At 43.3% G+C, this 23695-nt stretch overlaps 5 protein-coding genes across 5 annotated transcripts in view; 3 read left to right on the forward strand and 2 right to left on the reverse strand.

The window, feature by feature from the left end:
- The window catches only part of LOC108656685 (serine protease SP24D), a 97352-nt gene that overhangs the window by 4735 nt on the left and 68922 nt on the right, over positions 1-23695 (forward strand). The window lies entirely within an intron of this gene.
- Positions 101-2224, reverse strand: LOC108656365 (uncharacterized). Its single transcript, XM_018108401.3, has 5 exons — positions 1792-2224; positions 945-1291; positions 530-874; positions 310-461; positions 101-251 (listed from the first exon to the last, which is right to left on the reverse strand). Exons 1-5 carry the CDS (start codon positions 1993-1995, stop codon positions 160-162), a joined length of 1140 nt encoding a protein of 379 aa, XP_017963890.1. The 5' UTR covers positions 1996-2224; the 3' UTR covers positions 101-159.
- Positions 1720-3273, forward strand: LOC108656369 (uncharacterized). The gene is made up of 3 exons (XM_018108406.3): positions 1720-1863; positions 2366-2910; positions 2971-3273. The coding sequence occupies exons 2-3, from the start codon at positions 2384-2386 to the stop codon at positions 3095-3097; spliced, it is 654 nt and encodes a 217-aa protein (XP_017963895.1). The 5' UTR covers positions 1720-1863; positions 2366-2383; the 3' UTR covers positions 3098-3273.
- On the reverse strand, positions 3159-23662 carry LOC108656348 (uncharacterized). Its single transcript, XM_018108384.3, has 8 exons — positions 22705-23662; positions 12092-12316; positions 9665-10079; positions 9397-9607; positions 8499-9337; positions 8235-8436; positions 6779-7847; positions 3159-3692 (listed from the first exon to the last, which is right to left on the reverse strand). Exons 1-8 carry the CDS (start codon positions 22735-22737, stop codon positions 3513-3515), a joined length of 3174 nt encoding a protein of 1057 aa, XP_017963873.1. The 5' UTR covers positions 22738-23662; the 3' UTR covers positions 3159-3512.
- Corp (Companion of reaper) lies at positions 4137-5290 on the forward strand. The gene is made up of 2 exons (XM_018108407.3): positions 4137-4425; positions 4494-5290. Exons 1-2 carry the CDS (start codon positions 4323-4325, stop codon positions 5027-5029), a joined length of 639 nt encoding a protein of 212 aa, XP_017963896.1. The 5' UTR covers positions 4137-4322; the 3' UTR covers positions 5030-5290.

Below are 23695 nucleotides of genomic sequence, written 5' to 3' on the forward strand. Positions count from 1 at the left end.
GACTCGGGAGGTAGTTGGAAATTGTGGCGCATCGAGCACCTTAGGGCCTTGGGGCTTTGTCTTTTATAAGCAGAAGAAACAGTTTTGTTTGTTTGTAGTAGTAGTTGTTGTTGTTGTTGTTGTTGTTTTTGGTTGTGTGCAGTCAAGAACAGAATCTAATCAATTCGTGGTAAGCTCCTCGCTATCATCCTCTGGCTCGGCGCCGCGACCCTCGCGAATACGCTTCAATTTGCGCTTCAGCATCATAACGCCTGCAAAAAGCAATTTAGATAAGTTGAGATAATTTTGATGATATGTGGAGAGCCATACACTTGATGGCCTGATAGGTCTTGGCCGAGGCGGACTCAGTGGCTGGCAGAGGATTCGATGTGGCCTTCTCGTGCGCCAGCTTCACCTCAAGATAGGCCCGCTGCAGCGTCTTGAAGTGCCGAAACTCGCTGGTGTCCTTGATGAGGATGCATCTGCATGGAGAGATGACATGAGAGATGATATGGGATCAATGCATGAGAAGAGAGTTTCGTTTGCTCACTTGGCCGCCGAGCCCTCGCCGGAGCAATCAGAGGGCGCTGTGTGATAGATCTGATGATAGAAATACTGCAGCACCGGTGAGTTCCAGATGGCCAGGCCATACCACACCCAGATGGCCACGTTGAGCGGCAGCTTGAAGTTCTTGGCGAACAGCGTGGGTATGAAGTAGTTGAAGGGCAGCAGATTGATGTGCACATGCAGCCAGGCGGCAATCTTGAGGCCCATAAACACCTGATAGACCAAGCGGTTGCGATTCGAATTCTGCAACGCCAACAATGAGAGGCATTCCGTTAGAATGTTGTACAGCCCCAGCGTGAGATTCAGGCCAACGAAATAGTTTTCGTATCTGTAAATTTGAAAATAGTTCGAAATTAGCGGAATTAGTATGTCTAGATGGCCATCTAGGCTGCACATGCCTGTAGACATCGATGGCGATGAGGGCGAACAGATAGAGGCCCTTGGAGACGGTTTCCAGGAGGTCCGCCTCCTTGAAGTCCAGCATCGCTGCATGCAGATAGAACGTTATTATGAATATTGAGTAGAACTGAAATTTCTCATATTGATGGGAGCGATAGAAGATGAGATTGTCGGAGCTATGGAAGAGCGAATAGCGGCCCTGGTTCTTCATCAGCTGCGGCAGTATCATGAACTCATTGTAAAAGTGCAGAAAGAGACAGCAAGCGCCATAGAATGCAATATTCCATATCAATCGAGCGAACTGTTTGCGCTTGAAGTACTTCACGTTTGACGATTTCAAAAAGAACTGCAAGGGACAGACAAGAAGAGAAGAAGAGGATGATGAATAATAATACGAAGAAGAAGAATAAACGACAGCCAATTAGTCGCCGAACATAGCATACACTTCCCGGTGCAATGCACACACACACACACGCGCACACATCATGCTTATGTGACATATTTATGCAAATGCGTGTGTGTGTGTGTGTGTGTGTGCAACTGAGCTTGGCTTGAGTGCGGCTTTTTTGTTTTGCATGCTTTAAATGTTTTTAATCTTTATAGTTGTTGGTCGCGGCAGTCGGTCGCATGTCTTATCTTAACGTCGCCGTTGCCATAGCCGCTGCCGCTGGCGCTGGCGCTGCCACAGCCGTCGACGTCGTCGCCGTCGTCGCTTTACATCTGGCTGTCGACTATTTATAAACGCCAAAATAATTGGGCACCAACGGCAAACAGCAGCCGGACGCCGTGCTGTCGCTTACTGTTGCTGTCACTGCCGTCTGGCGTTGCTACTTCGAATTCGCTCACCTGGAAGACGCGCTGAAATCCATAGAAGCCGCAGGATAACACTATAAATATCCAGAAAACGGCATTGATCAGGTAATGCAGGTCGATATTCTGTACCAGCGCATCGAAGCGATCGTTCGTAATTAGATATTTCAGTGGCAAAAAGAAGTTGCCGATCTCTGCCCAATAATCCGGCGGACCGGCCTTCATATCCAGTATGGACATCTTTGGATCGTTGCGGCAGCCGCTGCCACAATAGCAGCAGACAGCAGTAGGTGGATCGACCACAAGTGAAACTCAGTATTTAAAAGCTTGCCATGCAGCAATTGGGCTGTCAACCTGAGATGGACAGATGGGTGTATTTATAAACAGTAACAATTTTGTTTTTTTGATTTTTTTTTATTTATTTACGTGCCTGGTACATGACAGTCGACAATCGATAACTGTTCAGACAATTCCTATGACGATATATCGCCAGCTGAACTTTGCTTTCGATAGCTGGTTGTCAAGCTGCCAACTTGTGTGCAGAGCGCTCTAATTTAAATTCAAATTCAAATTTAAATTGTGTTTATGAATTTCGTAATATCTATTGCAGCTTTCATTCGCACGCAAAATGGAACAATCATCAGTGGCGCACATTGTCGACTATCCAGATGAGCCTATCGACCTTCTCCAACAGCTACTGGATGCAGTCAAAAAGCATCACCCAAACTCACAGCAATACATGAATTTGGCCACCGTCGACGATGAATTTGCCGTACTTAACCGAACCGTGCTGTACCGCGGCATTAGCGCTGACAAATGCATTATCTATGTAACGCAGAGGTTTACACGAAACTATAAGAACATTAAGGCCAATGCCAAATGTGGCGTTACCATCCTAATGCCAGAGGTAATGCTGCCTTCGCAAGGGACCACGCCCTCCATCTGGCAGGTTCGCCTCTTGGGGGCCACCGCCGTAGAGCTGCCCGAGTCCGAGCTGGATGCATGGTGGAACAGAGAGTTGCTATCAGCAAAAATACGTGACATCATCTTTCCCTGTGGCCAGCCGGTGGACTACGACGAGCTCAAGGCCAAGCACGATCAGTTCCTCAAGGAATACCGAGAGAACGGAAAGCCACTGCAGCGTCCCCCAACATTGTATGTTCCTGAAAGTATTTTGACAGTATTTCACATTAACAATCTGTCACCTCTACACAGCACCGCCTTCAAGTTTGAGGCCCAGCGCTATGACTTTCTCAAAGTGGGCGTGAACCAGATCGCGGATCGGGTCCAATATCGCCGGCAGGCGAATGGCAAATGGGAGGCAATGCATGTGGCGACCTGAACTGGACCCTCATCAATGATGAGAGGGATAGATAGATCCAACTGTATTTTACACACTTCCATTTTATATTTAATTTTTATTTTTATTCAACTATCATTTGCAATAGCAAAACAATTGTTCTCAACAAATACAAACAAAGATTATAATTACAGCAACTAAATGTAGTACTAACTAAATGTCCTTTGTTTTCTTCTCTTCTTTTAATGTTTTGTTTAGCATACAGTTAAAATAGTTAATAAATATTACACAAAACAGTAAAAAAAAAGGGGCTGGTTATAATAATACATAATATTAGATTAAAACATGCAATTAAGTTATGATTAAGGTTGCTTCTTCTTGCTTTTTACATAATACACGTTAGTTTTTCCTTCCTTTTTTACAACAATTACGATTACGATATGATGCCGCCTGGCGTCTACGCCGCATTCACTGTCTCCCGTATCCAATCCGCATTGGAGGCAATCTTGTCATACATGCGCGGCCGCTCCACACCCGTCGGCCCGCAGGCGATGCGCCACGAGGAGACGCCAATGAGTGCCCATTGGTTGGTGCCCGGTATGAGGCACTGAACAGGCGCGCCAGAATATTCCTCTTGCTGCAAGTGTATCAAAATTGATTAATAAATAATTCAATTACATCATTTATGTATGTATGTACATATATATGTACATATGTATTTACATTTAAGAACTTAGCACGCAGCACCCTGTTTCTGACTATTATGACGTCACATGACAATCGCGACATGCAGCGACGCGTTCAGCAACAAGCAAAACAAAATACAATACGTGAGTAATGGCATATAAACAACAATAACAAGACGAAATATGCACTGTCTCTTTCCCACATGCAAGGCAAATGCAGAATAGCACGAGCGCACACGCACACAAATAGCAAATGCTAGAAACATCCCTGGACAATGCGAGCTCTCTTACCTACTCAATAGGACAGGAGAAGAGCAAAAGCAGAAAAAAAAAACAACAATTTGCACCCAGGCCGCAGCTGCAGTGCTAGATCGAACAGGCTCATGCTCTGTCTCGCTCTTGCCTGCTGATGTGCATACATATAAAAGACGATAGCGCGCGCCAAAGCCCCGTTTATTCGAGCGTCGGCAGTGCAAGTGAACGGAACGAAGACTCATTCAGTGTTAGTAGCAAACGGAGAAGAGGAAGAAGGAATTAACAGTTAGTTGAACGCAGCGCAGGCGTCATTCACGAATTTCACCATGTTGGATATAGTAAAAAACTGCCTGAAGATCAGCTATCAGGGCGAAGTGAGCTTCATTATCTGCGACGCGGGCAGCAGCTATGAGGAAATCATTAGCCAAGGTAAATGGAGTTTGCAATTTGTTTTTCCTCTTAATGAAAATTTAATGAATTTCCCTCGATTCCCACAGTCTGTGCTCGCTTCCGCATACCCGAGACGCAGCGGGCCGGCCTGATGCTGACCAACGGCCAGGGCTACGAGTTCGAGAAGCAGCTGCTGGAGTACTTCCTGGTGCTGTTCCCCTGCCCGGAGCTTCTGTTCCAGCTGCGCATCAACTGGCAAAGGCTGCGCCGCGCCCTACTAGAGCCCGTCAAGCGACGGCGGTCGACGGGCGACCTAGTCGATGCCCAGCCACGATCTGGAGTCGAAGCTGATCCCACGGCGGATTATGCGGCGGTGCCCGTGCATCGTCAGAATTGCTTCATTGGCGCTCTGCCCGGCAGCGCCCTGGCTGCTGCAGTGCGTCAACAGAGTCGCTATCTCCAGCAACGGCAGCAACAAAGCGCGTCCGAGACGCTACGTCGGCTCCGGCCGGATCAGCCAGAGCCACATTCGGAGCCCAAGCGAATGCGTCTTCAGCTGGCCAACAGATCGCGGCGATCGGCTCCCAGCGCTGGCCCCACTACATCCCTCCTAGCGACAGCAAAGCGCTCCATACGCATCTAAGCCAAAGAAGCAACTAGTCTGTCCCCTCAACCAGGACGAAATTGTATATAGAAAATTTTCAATTTTTTTTTTTTACATTTAACATTAAGGTTGGATTACAGCTCCAAGCATATACATACATGCATACATACATATGTACGTATAAACATGCACATGCATGTACATACATATACATAATGGAATGCAACATTGAAAAATATGAAATGAAATAATAAATATGTATAATAAATCATAAAATAAATAAACATAAATCTATTCATATATAAATCCATATACTACATATAAAGATAGATATGTATGTACCTATATAAATCCTATACACAACATACATATCACTAAGATTACTTTCCAGTCGATTAAGTAAAAGTTCTTTCTAGGCGAAATATAAGACCTTAAATTGAATTGGGAGATCATATCTACATTTAGCCTGAAACAATCGAAACTCTACACAGCTAGAGTTTCGATTAGGGAGAAAGAGGGATTAGGGAGAGAGGGCCAAAGAGGCGGATTACATAATTAGTAGAGCGCGTAGAGTGTAGAATAGAATCTGTGAATCAACTGCGGTTATTGATCTCAGTTATAAATTATTGGAAATTATCGATTGGATTTTCCTTCTCTATGGAAGCATCCATAACTTGTTATTAATCGACGGAGAAGATCAAAAATAGCTCATTTCTCAAATATATTTCTAGCTCTTCCACTATGAAATATAATGAATATATATATACATATATATGTATTAATGAGTTCAACAAGCTAAAGTATACCTACAAGATAAATGGACCCAAGACTGGCGTTGATATCGATGCCTATATATGTATATATATGTATATGGAGCTTGTGGCGCCATACGAAAAAACAGATTTCGTAGCACAAAGAAATTAGCAAGTAGTTATTCACTTGGAATTTCGACTCTCAACTTAATGCTGCAGACCATCCGTTAAGGACTTTACTTTGGAACTATAATGACCGTGAATAAGAGTCCTTTCTCTCTCTGTCTCTCTCACTCTCTCTCTCTCCCTCTCTCTCTCTTTCTGTCACTCTCTCTCTCTCTCTCTCTCTCTCTCTCTCTCTCTCTCTCTCTGTCTCTCCCTCGGGAGACCTAAATGACATTCGACATTTCATAGTGCAGAGGTCTGGAAAGTGGCGCAGTTAGATGTAGCTGCTCTACGAGGGAGCAATATGTGAATTATCTGTAACATTAGGTGGAACTATACGGCGATATAGGAGAAGTCAACGTTCAGCGTCAGCTCCAGCTCTATGTTTGACACACATACAACGAAGGGGAGGAAGGTCCAACAGAATGATTATATATCAGGACTTGATATTGGTAGCTGACAAAGTCACGCCCAGGAAAGAGAAGCCTGGAGGCTACGTTAGGAACATTATTGTTAATTATCCATATGGTATATACATATATACAAAAATCCATAATTATCCAACTCTCATTATGGATTTTCTTTCCCCAAGACATGAGTATATACATTCCAAATTTGATTATGTATGGACCATCGAATAGATTGCAAAACCCCCAACATACTCTCTTTGCACCTCGTGGGCGGGCATTAAAAGGAATGGGTATACGCTCAGGGCACGTCCTTATAACCGGAAAACGCTCTAACCTTATAAGTTTGCCCAAATAAGTTTGTCTGAGGACCAGAACCGTACGGACGCTATAGGTGGCGTCGTTATAACCGGATTCTACTGTATATACATATACATACATAGTTATTTCTCTGTAGCACTTACCGTGCAGTCGTATTTCTGGTAGGTGGCCTCCATGCACATGGAATTGACCGTCGTTATGGAGATGTTTTCACAGGGCGCCATGTCCCCGATCTTGAGCTGGACTCGCTGCAGATGATCCCGCTGTCGGGACCAGCCGAGCGTGTTGCAGTTCGTCCAGATTTGCTCCGGAGCACTGGGTGGCTTTGTAGTCTTGGACGACTGCGAGGCGGAGGATGGGCCGTAGTAGTTGACCTGTGGGGCGCTGTCTGGCAGCGGATAGGCGGCCAGCTGGGCACGAGGATCCGCTCCGTCCGGCAACTGTTGCAGTGCCTCGGCCCGTGGCATTTGGGAGGCGGCGGCCTCGGCCATCAGATGGTCATAGCCAATGTCTTCTTCATGCTCCTCGGTGCTGGCATCCAAGCTCTCTGGCTGCTCCTGCTGCGAGGGTATGAGGAAGAACTGTTGCGTCTCCTGGGCCAGGCGGCGCTGCGGGTGCGATGCAGCTGGCGCCTCCAGGCGCTCGGCCACTGGGACATAGGCGCGCCGTTGCATCGGCGTTTGCTGCTGCTGCCGCTGCAGTGCGTCGGGCAGGCAAATGGGCCGCACGTGGTCCGAGAAACTGACTGGTGTCTCCAGGCGCACTAGTGCGGCTGTGGAGCCCTCAACGGGACTTTTAATCATGCCAATGATGCGACGTCGCTGTGTCCACGGCGCTTTCGCTGACAGTCGCACTGCTCCCACAATGGCCATCCAGGTGGCCCTCGGCTGACCCTGGAAGCAGCTCTCCGTGGTCAGCACCCAGTCCGGCGAGATGAGCGTGCCGTCGCATACATGGATATCCTCGCGAAACAGTGCCACCAGCCACGGCCAGTCGCCTGGAGCTGCCATCTTGGGCAGCGAGAGATGCTGCTTGGCATTGGGCAGCGCCGACTGCACTCCGCAGCGCAGATCGCCGCAGCCCACGTAAAGCACTTGTCTCTTGGGGCAATGGGTGCGTATGAAGCTAATCTCCGGCGCATGCGGGTCTAAGACGCGCACGTAGTCCGACAACTGTTCGGTGTCATTTTGTACATCAAAAATCTCCACAGATCTGGCAAAGAACAAGATTAGTTAAAGATATTAATAGGATTATCATATATTCAAATTTTCAAGTTTATTTTTTCATTCGAGGCGTTGCCACCGCCAAATTTAAATGTAGTGATGCCGGCTCGCCAACCAGAGGATGGTTTTCAAGTGCTTGCCACCTGGTCGTTAAATTTAAAAATTTAAATGAAAATATAGCCTGGCAAGCTCGCCAATCGGACAATGGCTTTCCAGATAAATCTCTCGGTGCTACCACCTAGCAGTACAATTTAAATATTTGAATTTAAAACTAGCGCTGCCAGCTCGTCAGGGTATTGATAACGTTGCCAGACAAGCGTATACAATTGCACTACATGAGAATAATTCGTTGGAACTTTCAAATGGTTACACTCACTCATAGCCCAGCGATTTACATAGCGATTCCGAGACGGTCTGGCGTACCACCAGCTTGGCATCACCCTCTAGACCCTCAGCGCACAGCTTGCCTACAATGCCCTTCTCGGAGAAGACAGCATAGCCGGCGGCATGGAAGCGCGGCAGATAAGGTACCCAAGGCTCCGGCTGCAAGAGATCCGCGGCCAATGGAGCTATTGAAACTGCAAGGGACCATACATAAATCTAGGTACATTATTAACAATTTGTTGCAGTAGCCACTTACGGCAATCCTTTTCATCAGCGCCGTCCGGGCAGTCGGCCTTGCCATCGCATCGCGCCTTGCGCGGCACACAGGCCCGTCCACGTCCGCAGTAGAGGGCGTTGGGGGCACAAAAGGCGCAGCTGCGCTCATCGGACAGATCCGGGCAGTCGGCATAGCCGTCGCAGAGGCGCGGACTCTGCACATTGCTCTGCATGTCGCCCACACAGTGCGGCTTCTGCTGGCAGGATTGGGTGCCCGTCGACTCCGGGAAGCGTTCGCAGTCGAAGTGCTGCCGGAAGCGGGCAGGCAACCGGCCGCCACAGCCGGCCATGAACGCCTCACAGTACTCGCGGCAAATGGCGCCGGGCGTCGGCTCCTGGCTGATGCCGTGCGACTCGCAGGGCGGCTGCAGCAGGCGGCAGACAAAGTCGTAGGCCTCGCGGAAGCACTCGCCGTCGACCAGCTCGCGGAACACAATGACATCGTCCAGCACCTGCTCGTAGGTGGCATGCCCCAGCAGATTCGGATAGGTGGTCACGTTGTAGCCCACGTTGCGGCAGTAGCTCAGCTGCAGCGGCTCGCAGCGGCGCGGCTGTGGGCGTGGCGTGGTGCTGGTGGGCTCCGTGGTCTCGTCGTGGCCGCCCAGCGGCGAGCTGGACATGATGGGCTCCTCGATCAGGCCCGTTGTCTCCTTAATCGTCACGCTCGCCACGTCCACCGTCATGTTGGCAAAGTGCCGCCTGTGCGGATCGCTCAGCTCCTCGTGGAACAAGGCCAGCAGCTCCCCGCTGCTGACGAGGCCCGCATACGGATCGAATATCATATTGAAGTGGACCACAATATTGTTGTTGTCCTCGCTTCTGCAAAGGAATATATTCATATGGGATATGCGCTCACGTCGCTCAAGCTGAGCTCTTACCCATCCAAGGCCAGAATCTCGCTGCCCTCGTAGGCTTCGCGTAGGTCCGAGCGCCGCAGCGTCAGATTGATGCGCTCCCGATAGTCGCGCGCCTTGTGCTGGAAGCGCAGCGAGTTCTGATTGGCCAGCTCCATGCTCCACTTGTCGTTGAGCACCATGAACTTGCCGCGGAACACGCGGTCCGGCAACGGCTCCGGCCGGAAGTAAGTGTCTGCAATGGAAGGTCACATTAGCTCAGGCACTCGCTTAACTTGGCTTGGTTACTCACAGCCCACGTATACGAAGGCGCCGGCCACCAGCAGAGCGATGAGGAAGCCGGCTATCACAGCGCATCCGCACTTCTGGCTGTCGCCCAGCTTGCGGCGTGTGAACCGTATGTCCGAGTCGGTGGACAGCACGGACTCGGACTTGCGGCGCAGTCCATGATGCGCATGCGTATGACTGTGGCTGTGCATGTGCAGGTGATGCTGTTGCTGTTGCTGCTGTGCCTGGTGCAGCTGATCCGCTCCAGCCCCAGCGCCCACTCCAGCCGGCACAAGTCCGTTGCCATTGCTGTGGGAGTGATGAGGCTTATGGTGTCGCGTGCAGCGTGTGTTGTGGAATACCTTGGGCGGCTGTGCGGCAACTGCTGTGCCATTTCCATTGCCATTGCCATTGGGATTGGGATTGCTTTGGACGAGGCCCTAAGAGCAGACAAAATTGTTATTCACTCGCAATTAGTGACATGGCCAAAAGCCGGCGGCAAGATTTCCAGCGGCCATGGACCACTGGTCAATGACCACAAAATCGCCTTAAAATTAAACACGCTGATTTTGCGCCAAATCATGCCGTTAAATCAACCAACGAAACGAACGCCAAAACACGCCAAGTGCCAAGTGCCTTGGTAATGAATGAATGCACTTGAGCGCGTTAATAATTGCTGGAATTTTATGCTGTTCACTTTGCTGCGGCACATGCAAATGCCCGGCAAATGCAATATTTGCATGCAGCAGAAACCAAGGAAGCGACGCGTCACTTTAAATTTCATTTTTCGCAAAGTAATTACGGAACCAATTTGCCTGTTTGCAGTTGAATCTTGTTTGAAAACGATAAGCGCTAAAGTGCAACTATCTGGCAACTTTCAAGGATCCATAGGCTGGCAGCGCCTGCCCAATAAAATTGTTTAACTGCCGTCACTAACCAAGCATATAATTATGTTACAATTACCAGAGTGGGATGTAGGCGACAATGATGAATGGTAATGACAACGGTGAATTTCTGGTATAATTAGATTGTCCAACTGCCATTTATTTCGTTTAGTTAATTTAGTTTAAACTTTCACATAGCGCACTGTGTGTGGGAGTGTGCAGGCGACACTAATAAATTACAACTATCCGGCAGCATTAAAGGATCCACAGACTGGCAGCGCATGCATAATAAGATTTTCCAACTGCCATAACTTGAAATAGCGAACTACGTGGGGCGGATGCAAGGGGCATTTTTGAATTGTAGCCAGCTGGCAACTGACTAGGATTAAAAACCTGACAGCTTGTCAACTGCCACTATACGGCAGCAGGTAAGGATCCAGAGGCTGAAAGCGCCTGCAAGCCACACCGAAAAATTGAAACTACTTGGCAACGTTCGAGAATCAAAAGGCCGGCAGCGCCTGCATAATAAGCTGAACTACTTGCATCACAATTGGTTCATAATGTTCAAAACGGACCACATTTGAGAGAGTGGTTAAGAGAGAGAGAGAGAGAGAGAGAGGGGGAATCCATGCGGTCGGTTATGTTGCAATTGTGAATGTGCTACGGTACAGAGAACATACAAGCACAGTCTATGCACATAAACACAATTTAGAAAATTAATTAAAGCGCAAGCTAAGCAAAATAATGTAGTGTCTGACATGACGGGAGGGCCGCGTCGGGCCGCGCCGGGCCAGGCTGGACCGCTGGCGGTAAACAGGTCGCGGTGCGGCCTACTTTTCTCTGCGTGATGCTGCTGCTGCTGCTGCTGCCATCGCCATCGCCACCGCCACCGTCAGACGCGTGAACAATGTACATATGAAGCTCCACATACACATGCGCATACATGTAACAATAATAAACTAAATGAGCAGCAACAAGCACAAAAATGTAATTAAACTTTGCGCGCTAAGAGAGTGCGTAAATGGTTTCCTCATTTCATAATCAACATCTGCGTTTATTGACCATGTCGCACATTAAGAGATCCACACACACACGCACTCACACACATACATAATAATAATATGGTATATGTTTCTATGTATTCAGTTAACTTATTAACGCCATTTGCATTTGTCTGTTGCAATTGCAAAGCAGCAGCCGCCGTAGCACTCGCCACTCTCTCTCTCTAGCCATCTCACTCACACTCTTCCTCCACTTCACTCACTGGAGCTCGCTTATTAATGTCAGTCAGAGGAGTTCGTCAAAAGTCACTCGGCCGCATAACGGGAGCAGAGAGCGCGCACGTGCAAGCAACTCATATTACCGCACACTCGCACTCACACACACACACACACGCACTCTCACTCACGCTTGTTTCCTTCTTTCTTTTGCAGCTTTGGGCTTTTCTTCTCTTTAATTATTGCACTTCATTGCGCAAACGAAGTTGTGTGCATATGTATACACACACACGTGCCTACATATTAACTATGTAAGTATGTATGTATTTGATTACATTTCCGTTTAATTACCTTCCAATTGGATTTGCCGCCATTTGTTTGCATCTCCTTGCTTTTGTCTTTGCTGCTATTGCGATTGTTGCTGCAATTGTTGTTGTTGTTGTTGCTGTTGCTGCTGTTCCTTTTGTCCGCTGCTGCTGCTGTTGCCGCTACTACGGTTCCTGATGTATTTGTTACTGTTGTTGCCGTCGAATTGCTGCCGCCAATATTTTTGTCTGCATCGCGAGATTTTTTGATCTGCAAAAATACAAAAACAAAATTTATAAATTTAAAAATGAAAAAAAAAAGAAAAACATTTATAACGTAGTAAATTTACAGATATGGTAATGGCGATAGCATGCACGCGGCCAACAGGTGCTAATTGTACAAATTTAACACTCCAACCGGACGACCGTTTGGCCAACGGGTTCGGGTTCGCTTAAGCCATGACTCAAGCTCAACCTTAAGACAACTGCTCCAGTTAGACTGTGCGTGTGTGTGTGTGTGAGTGTGAGTGCGTGCGTGCTGTTTGTATTTCAGTTAGCATGCCAAAAGATTACAAACATAACAAATAACATAAACACACACACACTCGCATACATACAAAAATATACATACATACATACATATGTAGATTCGACTCTAGCAATGATGGCCCATAAACGAAGCCAATGTCAAGCGATCAGCGCCCCGAGGCGACATCGACAGCGACAGCGACGCTGGCGCCAAAAAGAAAGAAAGTTGCGGCTGCGTTTCCCTTGCTCATCTTTTCGTTTGCCCACACACACACATATTGTATATATGTATGTATGTATATGTATCTATACATATATGCACATATTAACATATTTCGGCGTCGTCGCTGTTGCTGAACTTTTATTTTCGATTCGGCAACTTTTACTTTGTGTCATGTTATGTGTTGCTATCAACATTTCGTATCAACAATGCCCGAGCGACACCAAGCGGCAGCGGCAGCGGCAGCAACAACCTATGCCACGTTTCGTTTTCGCTTTTCTTTCACAAGACTAATTAGGAAAATTCATTAAAATCCACACACACACACATATGCACACATGCACACACGCGCCAGCATGAATGCAGCTTATAAACATGTTTGATCGCAACATGTTGCCGCCGCACCGTGGAGCGTCCAACATACTTAAACTATAAAAATTTCATATTTAAGCCAGCTAGCTAATTAAAATTGATAAAAAAAAAAAAAAAACAAAAACAATAATAAAACAAAACATGTAAATTCCCGCATATTCATATTTATTTATGCATGCATCTGGAGTCGTGGGAATTGTTTACTGCTGTCGCCCACTGTGTATTAGCGCTGCAGAGTTGCCGTATCGCGTTTTGGGGGACACCACCACCACTAACAACAACAACAGCAGCATGGATGAGAAGAAATATGTATAAAACAAAGCAAAACAAAACACTTTCATTTCGCTGACGACGTTGCCGCATTTTTATTTTACTGTATTTTTTTTTTTCTTCTTTCGCCTTGGCTTTGCATTTTTGACTGCAGTTGGCACAAAAATTCGCTTTCGCTGAGGAACCAGACAAACAACAGCAACAACAACAACAACAGCAGCAACGGTAACGGCAATGGCGACAAATATTGCAAGCGATTCGAATTGCGCTTCTTCTTCTTCGCCTTCGTCTTCTGCTTCGTCTCCCAATGACACTTGTCAATGGCAAACGAGTTCGTGGCCCAAGTCTTTTGAACTCTATTGCACGCTGCACTTTCACAGCCTGTTCCTTGCTGTCAAATGGCCAAAGAGAGGGCAGTGGGTGCAGTGGGAGCTATTGATGTCTGACCTCCCCGCATGCCACAAACGAAAGTTTCATTATTTTCCTCTTCAAATAATGCTGCCAGAGCAACAATTTCCACGCTCTAACAAAATTCTATATGCAAACTGAGAAAATATATTTGTACACCCCGGAAATCCATTCAAAATGGCAAAAACCGGGCATGATGGATCTGCTAAAATGTATGTAAAAGACACAAGGAGGCGTGGTATACATATATATCTACGTATATTCTTGATCAGGACAGCGAGCTCAGTAGATTTAGTCCTGACTGCCTGTCCATCCATTTGTCCGTATATTCGAACGTTTCGTTCTCAGAACTTATAAAAGCTAGAGACTTGGAATTTCTTTATACACCAGTTTATTTCATAATTGATAACTATGTATTCCCTTTTCAGTGCTATCGGTTAAAACCCATATAAAAATCAGTTAAAGAAATATATTTATTATATCTAAATATAAATTGTAAGTTTTATATACAGAAGCGAAGCGAAGAGTGATTGGAATATTAATTATTTATAGAGTTCAGGCAATCTTCTCGTGGAGCAACCTCAACTGAAGCAGTCTTACTTGATTCTTAACTGATTTAAATCTCAGATTTCAAATTATGTCATTTAGAATACGATAGCATATTTGCATAGATATAAGCTAATTGAGGTCAGGGCAAAATTTTACAGTTAGAATTAGCAATCGCAAAATATTAATATTTGAATATGTATATTAAGCTGTTTTTCGAACTACTGAATGAATATTATGCAATCGATGGACTATTGTTTTCCTCTTAAACTCTTAATGGGAATGCAAATATCTTGGATCTTTTATTCATGATCGGTAGGTGAATCAATCCACTTTACGGAGTGAAGTTTTATCCGATACAGGGATAGGCGATTTGCCACACCCATTGTGCAACATCCAGGAAAATCTGGGCACTTTATAGTTCAACACGTATAGAAATGGTTTGCATTCATACGGACAGATGGACAGACGAACGGACATTGCACAAAGCCAATATACTCATTTAACTTTCGTGATTAAGTGTGAAAACTGCATAAATTAATTATAGATTATGCAAGACTTTTACTAAAAAAAAAAAAAAAAATACACACAAATTATACATAATTATAATGGAAACGAAAAAAAGAAAAAACTATTAAAAATCTCATATAATTTTAATTATAATTTGTTAAAGCTCAATTTAATGCGGAAATCAGAAGTTTGCATCTGTATATACCTATGTATGTATATACGTCTATATATATATGTTATATGGATGCATTTATAAGGCAACGATTCAATTAATAATATTTCGTAAACTCTTGGTATTTGGCTTAATTAATTGGCTCAAATGAAGCTGAAGGCGAGATGAATAATTCGATTAGAGGATTTTCGACTAATTTGATATAGATGATTTATACCAAACAGCAATTATTATATTATTATATAATATTATTAACTTGTTATGAACTTTAAAAAAAATTAAAATGTTTATAAATAAATTATAAGATATGGGAAAGCAAGCCAACGAATACAAAATGAAGATAAAGAAATGTGGGAAGAGATGAAAAAGAATCATAAAACGAAGATGAAACATAAGAAGAAAAGAAAAGAGTTTCGCATCAAGCTAAAAATAGATGGTTTGGAATTTGATTGCCAAGAGGTAGCCATACTTTAGAGTATTTGTGAGCGACAATCTTAAAAATACGAAGAAGAGGATGAGTAATAAAATTAATGAAACTCTTGAATGATCTTGAATGAGTTAAACTGGAATATATTATTATACACGAATTATTTGTACATTTTATAAAGAGCGAAAAGGATTGTAAAAAGCAGAGTAGAGTTGAAAAAAGAATCAGAAACTAGTGTAGAATAGAAAGAAGAAGAAGAAAAACTAGAAGAGTGGAAAACAGTAGAGTTGGGTAAGGCGAAAGAGAATATAGAACACTTGAAAAGAAAATAAATGCATGAAGTAGGGTAAACAAGAAGAGATTAGAGTAGAAAATATTGGCGTAGAGTAAAAAATAGCGGAGTGACGTAGAGTAGATGTGTATTGACTATTCTAATTAGAGATTTAGATTCGGATTTAGCCTAGGAAAGAAATTCACAAAGACTTTCGATAATAAGACTTTACATTTAATTTATCGATTTAAGTTATTATCGATATTTAGTGTTAACAGTCTTCCAGTGAGACTCTAAAATAAATAACTATGTATATATCTTTATTTTTTCAAAATTAGACAAAGCTGCTATACAAGATTGTCTCTTTTCTTATTCGATAACTCGATAAATTATGTCGATAGCAGTGCAATCTTTAGTACCAGATATTAGAGTTACTTAAATATGTCTTATAAGTACAAATAACAAACTATTCTTCAACAATTACAATGGTGATCGATATTTATGCATATCGATAACTGATTGTTATCGTTTCACATAAACTTGAGCCCATTTTCGTCACTCTATTCACCTTTGCAATTGTTTTTTTTTTTTTTTTTAAGCTTTCAAATTGAATTTATCGATATGCTGTCATTTCAGCTATCGTTAATCACAGCTTCGATTTCTCAACCGCACAGCTCTAACTGGATTCCCATTGGAAAGTGCATCAAAACGGAAATCGTGAAGAGGCAACGTCGGTGTGCCACGTGCGGCAGCTGTGGCAGCGACAGCTTTTCTTTAATTTCCCTTTAAGTAAACAGCTGACGTTGCTCGCTGCTCGCTGCTTGTTGCAGCTGCCACTCCGATCGTGACGAATTAATAACGGCGACCCCAAATGGCGAAAGCGCCAAAAATGTTGCACAGTGCACACAGTTGCAGCGGCTTTAGCATGTCTGGCTGCCTGCCACGCCCCTAAATGCGACGTGCGTAATTGAAATTGGGGCTGGAGCCGTTCGACGTGACTGGAAGGCATCAGCAAAGCGCGAAACACAAAGAAAACAACCAAAAGAAACTTTGATTTTTCCAATTGGATTTTGGGTGTGTGTGCTAAAACTAGAAAACTGACTCATGCAAAGCTAACTGAACTGGGCATGGCCAACGGACACCCACATACAGGCACACACATATACATACACATATATGTACATATATTTATATATACATATATTCGTATATGGCAAATCAAAATGCAATGCAACAAGCTGCTCATCGACGCTTTGGCCTCGTCTGCCTTTTGGAGGTCTCTCACGGATTTGCCTTTGCATTCAAATGAAGTAGAAAGTTCTTCACCCACAACAACAACAGCAACAGTAACATATAAGAAAAATGCTAAAATATACTCTAAACACAATTAATTGAAATGCCGACGGGCGCTTTCTCAACATTCATCTTACTATTTCACTGTTTATCATTCAGAATGTGGCACGAAATTCGGTGGGTGGAAAAGCTTATAAGAAAGAATCTTATAGGTAAATGATCTACATACAAACGAAAAAAAAATACAGATACATATATACATATATAATTAGCATACAAAGTTCATTGAATTTGCCAGCTATGGTCAGCGCATATTAAACAGATCATATAACAGAGATCACTCTTATACATTGAGACAGCTGAGCAGAATTCCCATACAAAATATGCTGCTTGAATTCCAATTGGAATTCACGAGCCTAAGCACGTTAAATTAGTCGCCACATATTTGCATATAAATACAAACACATACATACATATGTACATACATACATATGTAAAAAGTAGAACAGCAAGATCATCTGTCTTCAAAAAAGGTTCATTTAGGTTACTTTAACATTTGCTCACATTTGCTGCATGTGCAAATGCAATGTGCGCAGTAAATTTAATATTAAATTGTCTATTAACAGTTATGCACAGGTTTACTGGCAAATTCCAAAGGCAGAGGACAAAGATAATAACAGTCTTATATTCTTGTACATTATTTGTTATTGTTGCTGCATTTGCTAATTGTGGACAAAGTATGTATAAGAGTAAAAGCTCAAAGGCCGTACTCTACTGTCACACATGAGCTAAATACTGAAGTGAATATGTATGGAAACGTGTGTGTGTGTGCTGCAACTGCAAAGAGCTTAAATGGTAATGGGAGACAAACATATGCATGTGCATATCTATATTTGTATATATGTATGTATAAGTAATAGTATGGTACCTATAGATATCAATCAATTAAAAGCAATTCATTATTTAATTGTTATCCAGAAAAACATTAATCGACACACACATGTATTCACGTAAATTATATATACGTGTGTATATGTACATATGTGTGTGTGACGTCTGGAAACAAGTCAAGGTTGTACCCAATCTTTTAATGGATTGCTCGCCACCCAAACATGAATTTTAATTTCCGCTGCCAAATTTTGCATTGTTAAATTAAACAAAAGTTCATTAGTTTTTGCACACGATTGCAGCAGGAAAACACAAACGAAGAAGAAGAAGCGCAAGACAGCCAAAAAGCGCAGTTTATACAACCAAATGGTCAGCGACGCCAACGCACGCGCTGCGTTGCCGTCAACGTCGGCAGCGACGCAGTTCAAGGCTAGGCTGAGGCTCAACGGCGCGACTGCGCTTGAGCAAAATTCATGTACGAAAGAGGAGAAATGTTAGTTGGCAAATAGGGCGGCTACAGAAATAATAAAGCACTGCGAATCGGAATTGGAAAGTAAAGGGCGCAGCGCCACACACACACACACACACACACACACACACATATGAATGTATATACATACATACATATGTACATATGTGTGCGCGTATCACAATCGAAAGGAAATTCAATTTTAAATCCATTCTCACAAACACACGCACAAGCATATACACAAGCGTAGCAGCTAGCAGCGGTGCGGCGTCGCCGCTTATAAAAGTCATAAAATGCTTAAAGCCGACATCAGCAGCAACAACAACTACTACGACTACAACAACAGCAAAGCTGATGGACAAACAACCCAGGCGCTGCCAACGAATTGTGCTACTTTCTTTGCCAGCAGCCGCTGCCGCGGTCGCTACCACTGCCGATGTCGCTGTCGCTGCCGCAGCGCTGTCAACGTCTTTGTTAAGTCTTTGGAATTGCACATGATTTTTGTTGGTTTTGTCATTATTGTGAGCCATCGTTATTGTTGTTGCTGTTATTGTGCGGTTGCCTTAGCTTCTAATTTATTTCAATGACATTTTTTTCAAATAAGAAAAATGCAAGCCAGCCACAAAACGAAGTGGGCTCCACAAGCCGCAGAAAGCTGCTGTGCTGCTGTTCTTTCCACAGCAGCCAGAGAAAGTTCATGCAACTGTGTGTGTGTGTGCGTGTGTGTAAGTGTATGTGTGCGCGCCATTAGCGATCGTTTAGCGGGTGGCCAGACTGTGATGCTGTGGCAGCTGCCATGAAAGGTCACTCAAGCTGCTGTTCAACTTTAGCACTCGAATCAAGCGTCAATTGCGTTCAAATAGAAAAGCTCAAGTAATAACGGATCATGAGTAATACATACAGACAGACAGACATACATAGAAATAAGTACAGCAAACAAGCTATTATTATTTTTCTAGTCTCTGTTGCTGCTGCAGTTACTTTACTAGTTTTTTATTTCTAATGTTGCTGTTGCCGCTGTCGCTGCCACTGCTGCTGCTGTCGTGTGGCATTTGGCAAATGGCAACAACATTTTATATTGTTGTTGCTGCTGAACCTGTTGCAGCACATGGCAGCCAATTGTGAGTAGAAAACGCGTTGATCTGCAGGCTAACTAAATAAATAATAATTTCTGACTAGACGTTGCGGCACTAATACACGCACACACACACACACACACATCTGCAATACGACTCTCACTCTTCTTTCTCAGTCTCTCTCTTTCTTACGCTCATATTTGAGTTTGCAAATCCTTGAGTAAAGAGCGCACAAATAGCATTTGACAAGGGAAATATATGGGATTTCTTAGGCTTTTGTATAAGAGTTTTGTATAAGCAGCGTAGTCAGTAGCCAAATGTTATTTTAGGATATTATAAGAGCTGTAGGGTGTGAGGTGTGAGAGTGGGTGTTATGCTAAGGCGATGACGATGGCGTCAGCATAGCCGCTAGCTGGGCTTTTGGTGATTGTGCAAAAAAAACAAAAACATAGCGGCAAAACCAAAAACCAACAGCATACATATATAATGGCAAAACCAAGATAAGACTGGCTTTAAACAGACAACTGAAAGTTGTTGCGTTTTTTTTTTTCTAAGCCAAACGAGTTTGTTGTTGTTGTTGTTGTCGCCGCAATCACTTTTGGCCGTGCGAGTCTTATGAGTCTAGACTAGACTGAATGGAATGCTTGGCCCATGCATGTATATGCATAAGTGTATGTGAGTATGTATGTGTGTATGTATGTAACATAGATACAACTATCTATATCGCGACTTAAATTACAACGGCCGATCACAGGCTGCAAATTGCTCAATAGGCAACAATAACAACAACAGCGCACGCCCTGCAACAATAACAGAAGAAAAACAAAACAAAAACAAAGGCAACAACAACAGAAATTTTTGGTCAGTGAAAACCTTGGTTCAGTTGCCGCTGTCTGTCATTGTTGTTAATGTTAACGGCGACATATTTTGCTATGGAAAAATTCTCACCGACAGCGGCAAAGACAAACAGAAACTAAAGAAACAAAAAAAAAACACAAAGCAAAAGCCAAAGTCTCTCCCAACTTCATTTCACAAACAACAAATTTTAGACATGGGCATTAAGTTGGTTGTCAAAACAACAACAGCAGCAGCAGCAACAGCAGCAATTTTGCATTAAAATAGTTGCAAATTATAATAACAACAGCAACAACAACGGCCACAGCCGCAGCAACCTCTGCAACAACAACAACAACAAAAGACGTCAACAACACACGCAGCAAAACTTTTGATTTCTTTTGATATTCATCAGCAACAGCAGAAGCAACAGCAACAGCAACAACTACAATAAATAGAGGCGGCAAACGGCCATGCGCCCAGAGCAGAAACAACAACAGCAACAACAACAACAACAACAATAGTAGCAGCAGCAGCAGTGTTACCAGCAAAAGTAAGTTACTAAGGCAAATTGGTTTATAACGGGACGAACTTTCACTGACTTATGGATGCTGCTGCTGCTGTGGCTGTTGCTGCTGTTGCTGCTGTTGCTGTTGCTGTTGCTGCTGCTGTTGCTGTTGGCTGTTGTCCATCAGCTTACTGCGGGGCGTGCCAACAGCGATCAAACTTTATAATTTGCATAATTTTTATAAACAGTAGCCAGCATCAGCCTGATAGATATCGGTATGTACCAAAAATACCACAGAAAACGTACCAGGCAAAAGGGTGTACCAAAAATACCAAAATAGAATGGAACAATTATATAAATAGAGAGGTTGAAAGAGGGCGTACCAAAGAGAATGGTAATAATATGTACTAAAATCCAGAAAGAACCCAGAAAACCATGAAGTAAATAGGGTTTATCAAATCTGACAAATAAAAAGGATGGAAAAATAAAGTGCCAAGAACATAGAGCAAATATGTCGAAAGCTTATAAATAAAGGGCATACCAAACATATTATGAACAAAGAAAAAATGGGGTACTCAAAAATAACAAAAGGACAAAATAAAAGAAAGTACGAACAAGGACGTATCAAGTAAAGAATGATGAAAATCGTGTACCCAAAACCTTCATGAAATGTACAATATTTAAAAAGTACCGAGGAAAGGATGAAGTAAAAGGGTATACTACTAAATAAAAAGTGTCTAGTGAAATGCTTTTATTAAAAATATTAAGAAAATAATGGAAAAATTAGGTCCCAAATCAAAGAAGCAATCAAAAACAGTATCAATTAAAGAGTGTAATAAAAAATGCATAGGCATAATGTAAAATGTATGTACCAATACTATTAAAAGAATGCACCAAATATAGGCAGAATAGATGAGTACCAAAAATGCAAATGTGCCAAATCTAAGGGAAACCCAAATGATGAAAATCAAGGAAAAATTCCAAATTTGGTTGTAAAAATATTAAGAGAAAGACTTTAACCCATATCAAAAAAAAAAAAAAAATAATAATAATAATAATAATAATAATAAATAAATAAAATATCCAGAGATGGAAAAAGATGTGTGCCAGACATATCAAGAAAAATGTGCCAAAAAGAAAATCAAGCAAAATTAATTACCAGAACGATTAAGAAAATGTACCAAGAAAAGAATGCGATAAAATGAATTAAGTACCATGAATCAAAGGCCATTAAAAAAAAAACTCACACACAGTTACACATTTAAGGATATATACATATATACAATTAATATATTTAACTTTAATACTATTGACACATTTGATTAAAATGCCACGAAATGTCCCATTCCATGGCAGAAATGTGCAGTGTACCCTTGTATGGCAAAAAAAAAAAAGTCCCAGTTTTGGTACCATATGGCAAGCGAATCTCATGTATGCACACACATACGCACACGCATGCACACACACCTACATGCATTTGTATGTGGGTAAGCACACGGCTCGCATGCATTTGGAGCATAACATAACAATTGTAACTTGCTGTACCGTTACTTTTGAGCAAATTAACTTGTTATCGATAGGCCTGTAACATTATAAGGCACTCCGATTGCATAATCGGATTACGAGCTACAAATATGACAAATAGCCAGTTCATATTTGAATGGCGCTTCAATTTCACTTTTACTTTTGTCTCTCATTAATTAACATCGTCAAGCAAATTTCCAATTAGGTAAAATGACAAAAGCGAATGGAAGAGCGTTTAACAGAAACATTAATGGTCAAGCTGACGGGCAATTAATGTTGCGTTTAGTGATTAAGCGACTTAAAAAATATAATGTTAAGCTGTTAGATATCAGAATTGAATTACCTGGCTGTTGCTGCAATAGTAAATGTCCGACATCCTGGAACAGCTTTGGAAATCGAGTGTTATGTTAGTTGGCGTCTCTTATGCTCAGCTCCGATTGGAATGATGAACATGACCGCGTTCTCGAGCGCCGCAGCAGGTGTAATTGTTGCACACGGTGTAAAGGTGTCACCTGAGCGCAATTGTAAGCGATACGTTTAGCCACTTGCGCAATAGATGTGTGTTGCCTCTCAGGATCAGATCAGATCAGATCCGGATCAAATTATTCGCATGCTTCTGCCCGTACGTACGTATGCATGTACATGTGTATATGTATGTATGTATATGAATGCCAAACAAAACAACAATAACAAAAACAAAACAAAAACACAACAACGTGTGGCTGCACTTCACGCTTCGTCTTGCAGAACACTCGATCGCCACCGCCGCCGCCGCCTTCTGCTTGTGCTTCTGCTTCTTCTTATTATTTGCTTTTTTTCTGCTTTTTAGCAAACGAGAGCGCACGCGCGCGCCTTTCCCAAAAGTAAAGAAAAACAACGGTTTAACGTGGTGGTACGAATCGAGCAAGTGGGAAAGAGAGCGCAAGAGAGATTGGATAACTGCTGACGATTTAGCGCGACAAGCGACCGACTCTGGCCGCGTTTAAAAGCTGACTGTCTTCGAAATGCGACAGCCCGCATCCATTCGACGCTGAGCAACTTCTTTGACGACGCAACCGCAACGAAAGTTGTTGCAACCAGTTTGACGGCTGTGGCCCATTCAGACTGTCGGCCTGGCTGACAGGGGGAATAATGGGAGTGCGGGCGGTCAATCAAGCGGCCGACCGATTAGCGCAAAGGACATGCGCTTAAGCCGGCGATTTATGGGGAAAATGAATTATTGAAACGCGTCGCACCTGTTATGCGGGTGCAAGGACGCTGGCCAAGAGCCAAACACAACAGTGTGACAAAATTGAATTATTTATTTTTTGTTGCTTATTGCTTTTGAAATTTGA

Source organism: Drosophila navojoa, chromosome X (genome assembly GCF_054131105.1).
Source record: "Drosophila navojoa isolate 15081-1374.11 chromosome X, UAZ_NAV_1.0, whole genome shotgun sequence".
NCBI lineage: Eukaryota > Metazoa > Arthropoda > Insecta > Diptera > Drosophilidae > Drosophila > Drosophila navojoa.

What these genes read in the sequence shown, in the direction of transcription:
- LOC108656348 (XM_018108384.3), bottom strand. Translation starts at nt 22,737, where the DNA reads ATGTCGGACATTTACTATTGCAGCAACAGCCAG. An exon ending in GCGGCAAATCCAATTGGAAG is followed by an intron (nt 10,080 to 12,091) that starts GTAATTAAACGG and finishes GTCTGCTCTTAG; the next exon opens with GGCCTCGTCCAAAGCAATCC. An exon ending in ACCAGAAATACGACTGCACG is followed by an intron (nt 3,693 to 6,778) that starts GTAAGTGCTACA and finishes ATACACTTGCAG; the next exon opens with CAAGAGGAATATTCTGGCGC.
- Corp (XM_018108407.3), top strand. Translation starts at nt 4,323, where the DNA reads ATGTTGGATATAGTAAAAAACTGCCTGAAGATCAGCTATCAGGGCGAA. An exon ending in TGAGGAAATCATTAGCCAAG is followed by an intron (nt 4,426 to 4,493) that starts GTAAATGGAGTT and finishes CGATTCCCACAG; the next exon opens with TCTGTGCTCGCTTCCGCATA.
- LOC108656365 (XM_018108401.3), bottom strand. Translation starts at nt 1,995, where the DNA reads ATGTCCATACTGGATATGAAGGCCGGTCCGCCGGATTATTGGGCAGAG. An exon ending in GATTTCAGCGCGTCTTCCAG is followed by an intron (nt 1,292 to 1,791) that starts GTGAGCGAATTC and finishes TGTCCCTTGCAG; the next exon opens with TTCTTTTTGAAATCGTCAAA. An exon ending in ATCGCCATCGATGTCTACAG is followed by an intron (nt 875 to 944) that starts GCATGTGCAGCC and finishes TCAAATTTACAG; the next exon opens with ATACGAAAACTATTTCGTTG.
- LOC108656369 (XM_018108406.3), top strand. Translation starts at nt 2,384, where the DNA reads ATGGAACAATCATCAGTGGCGCACATTGTCGACTATCCAGATGAGCCT. An exon ending in CTGCAGCGTCCCCCAACATT is followed by an intron (nt 2,911 to 2,970) that starts GTATGTTCCTGA and finishes ACCTCTACACAG; the next exon opens with CACCGCCTTCAAGTTTGAGG.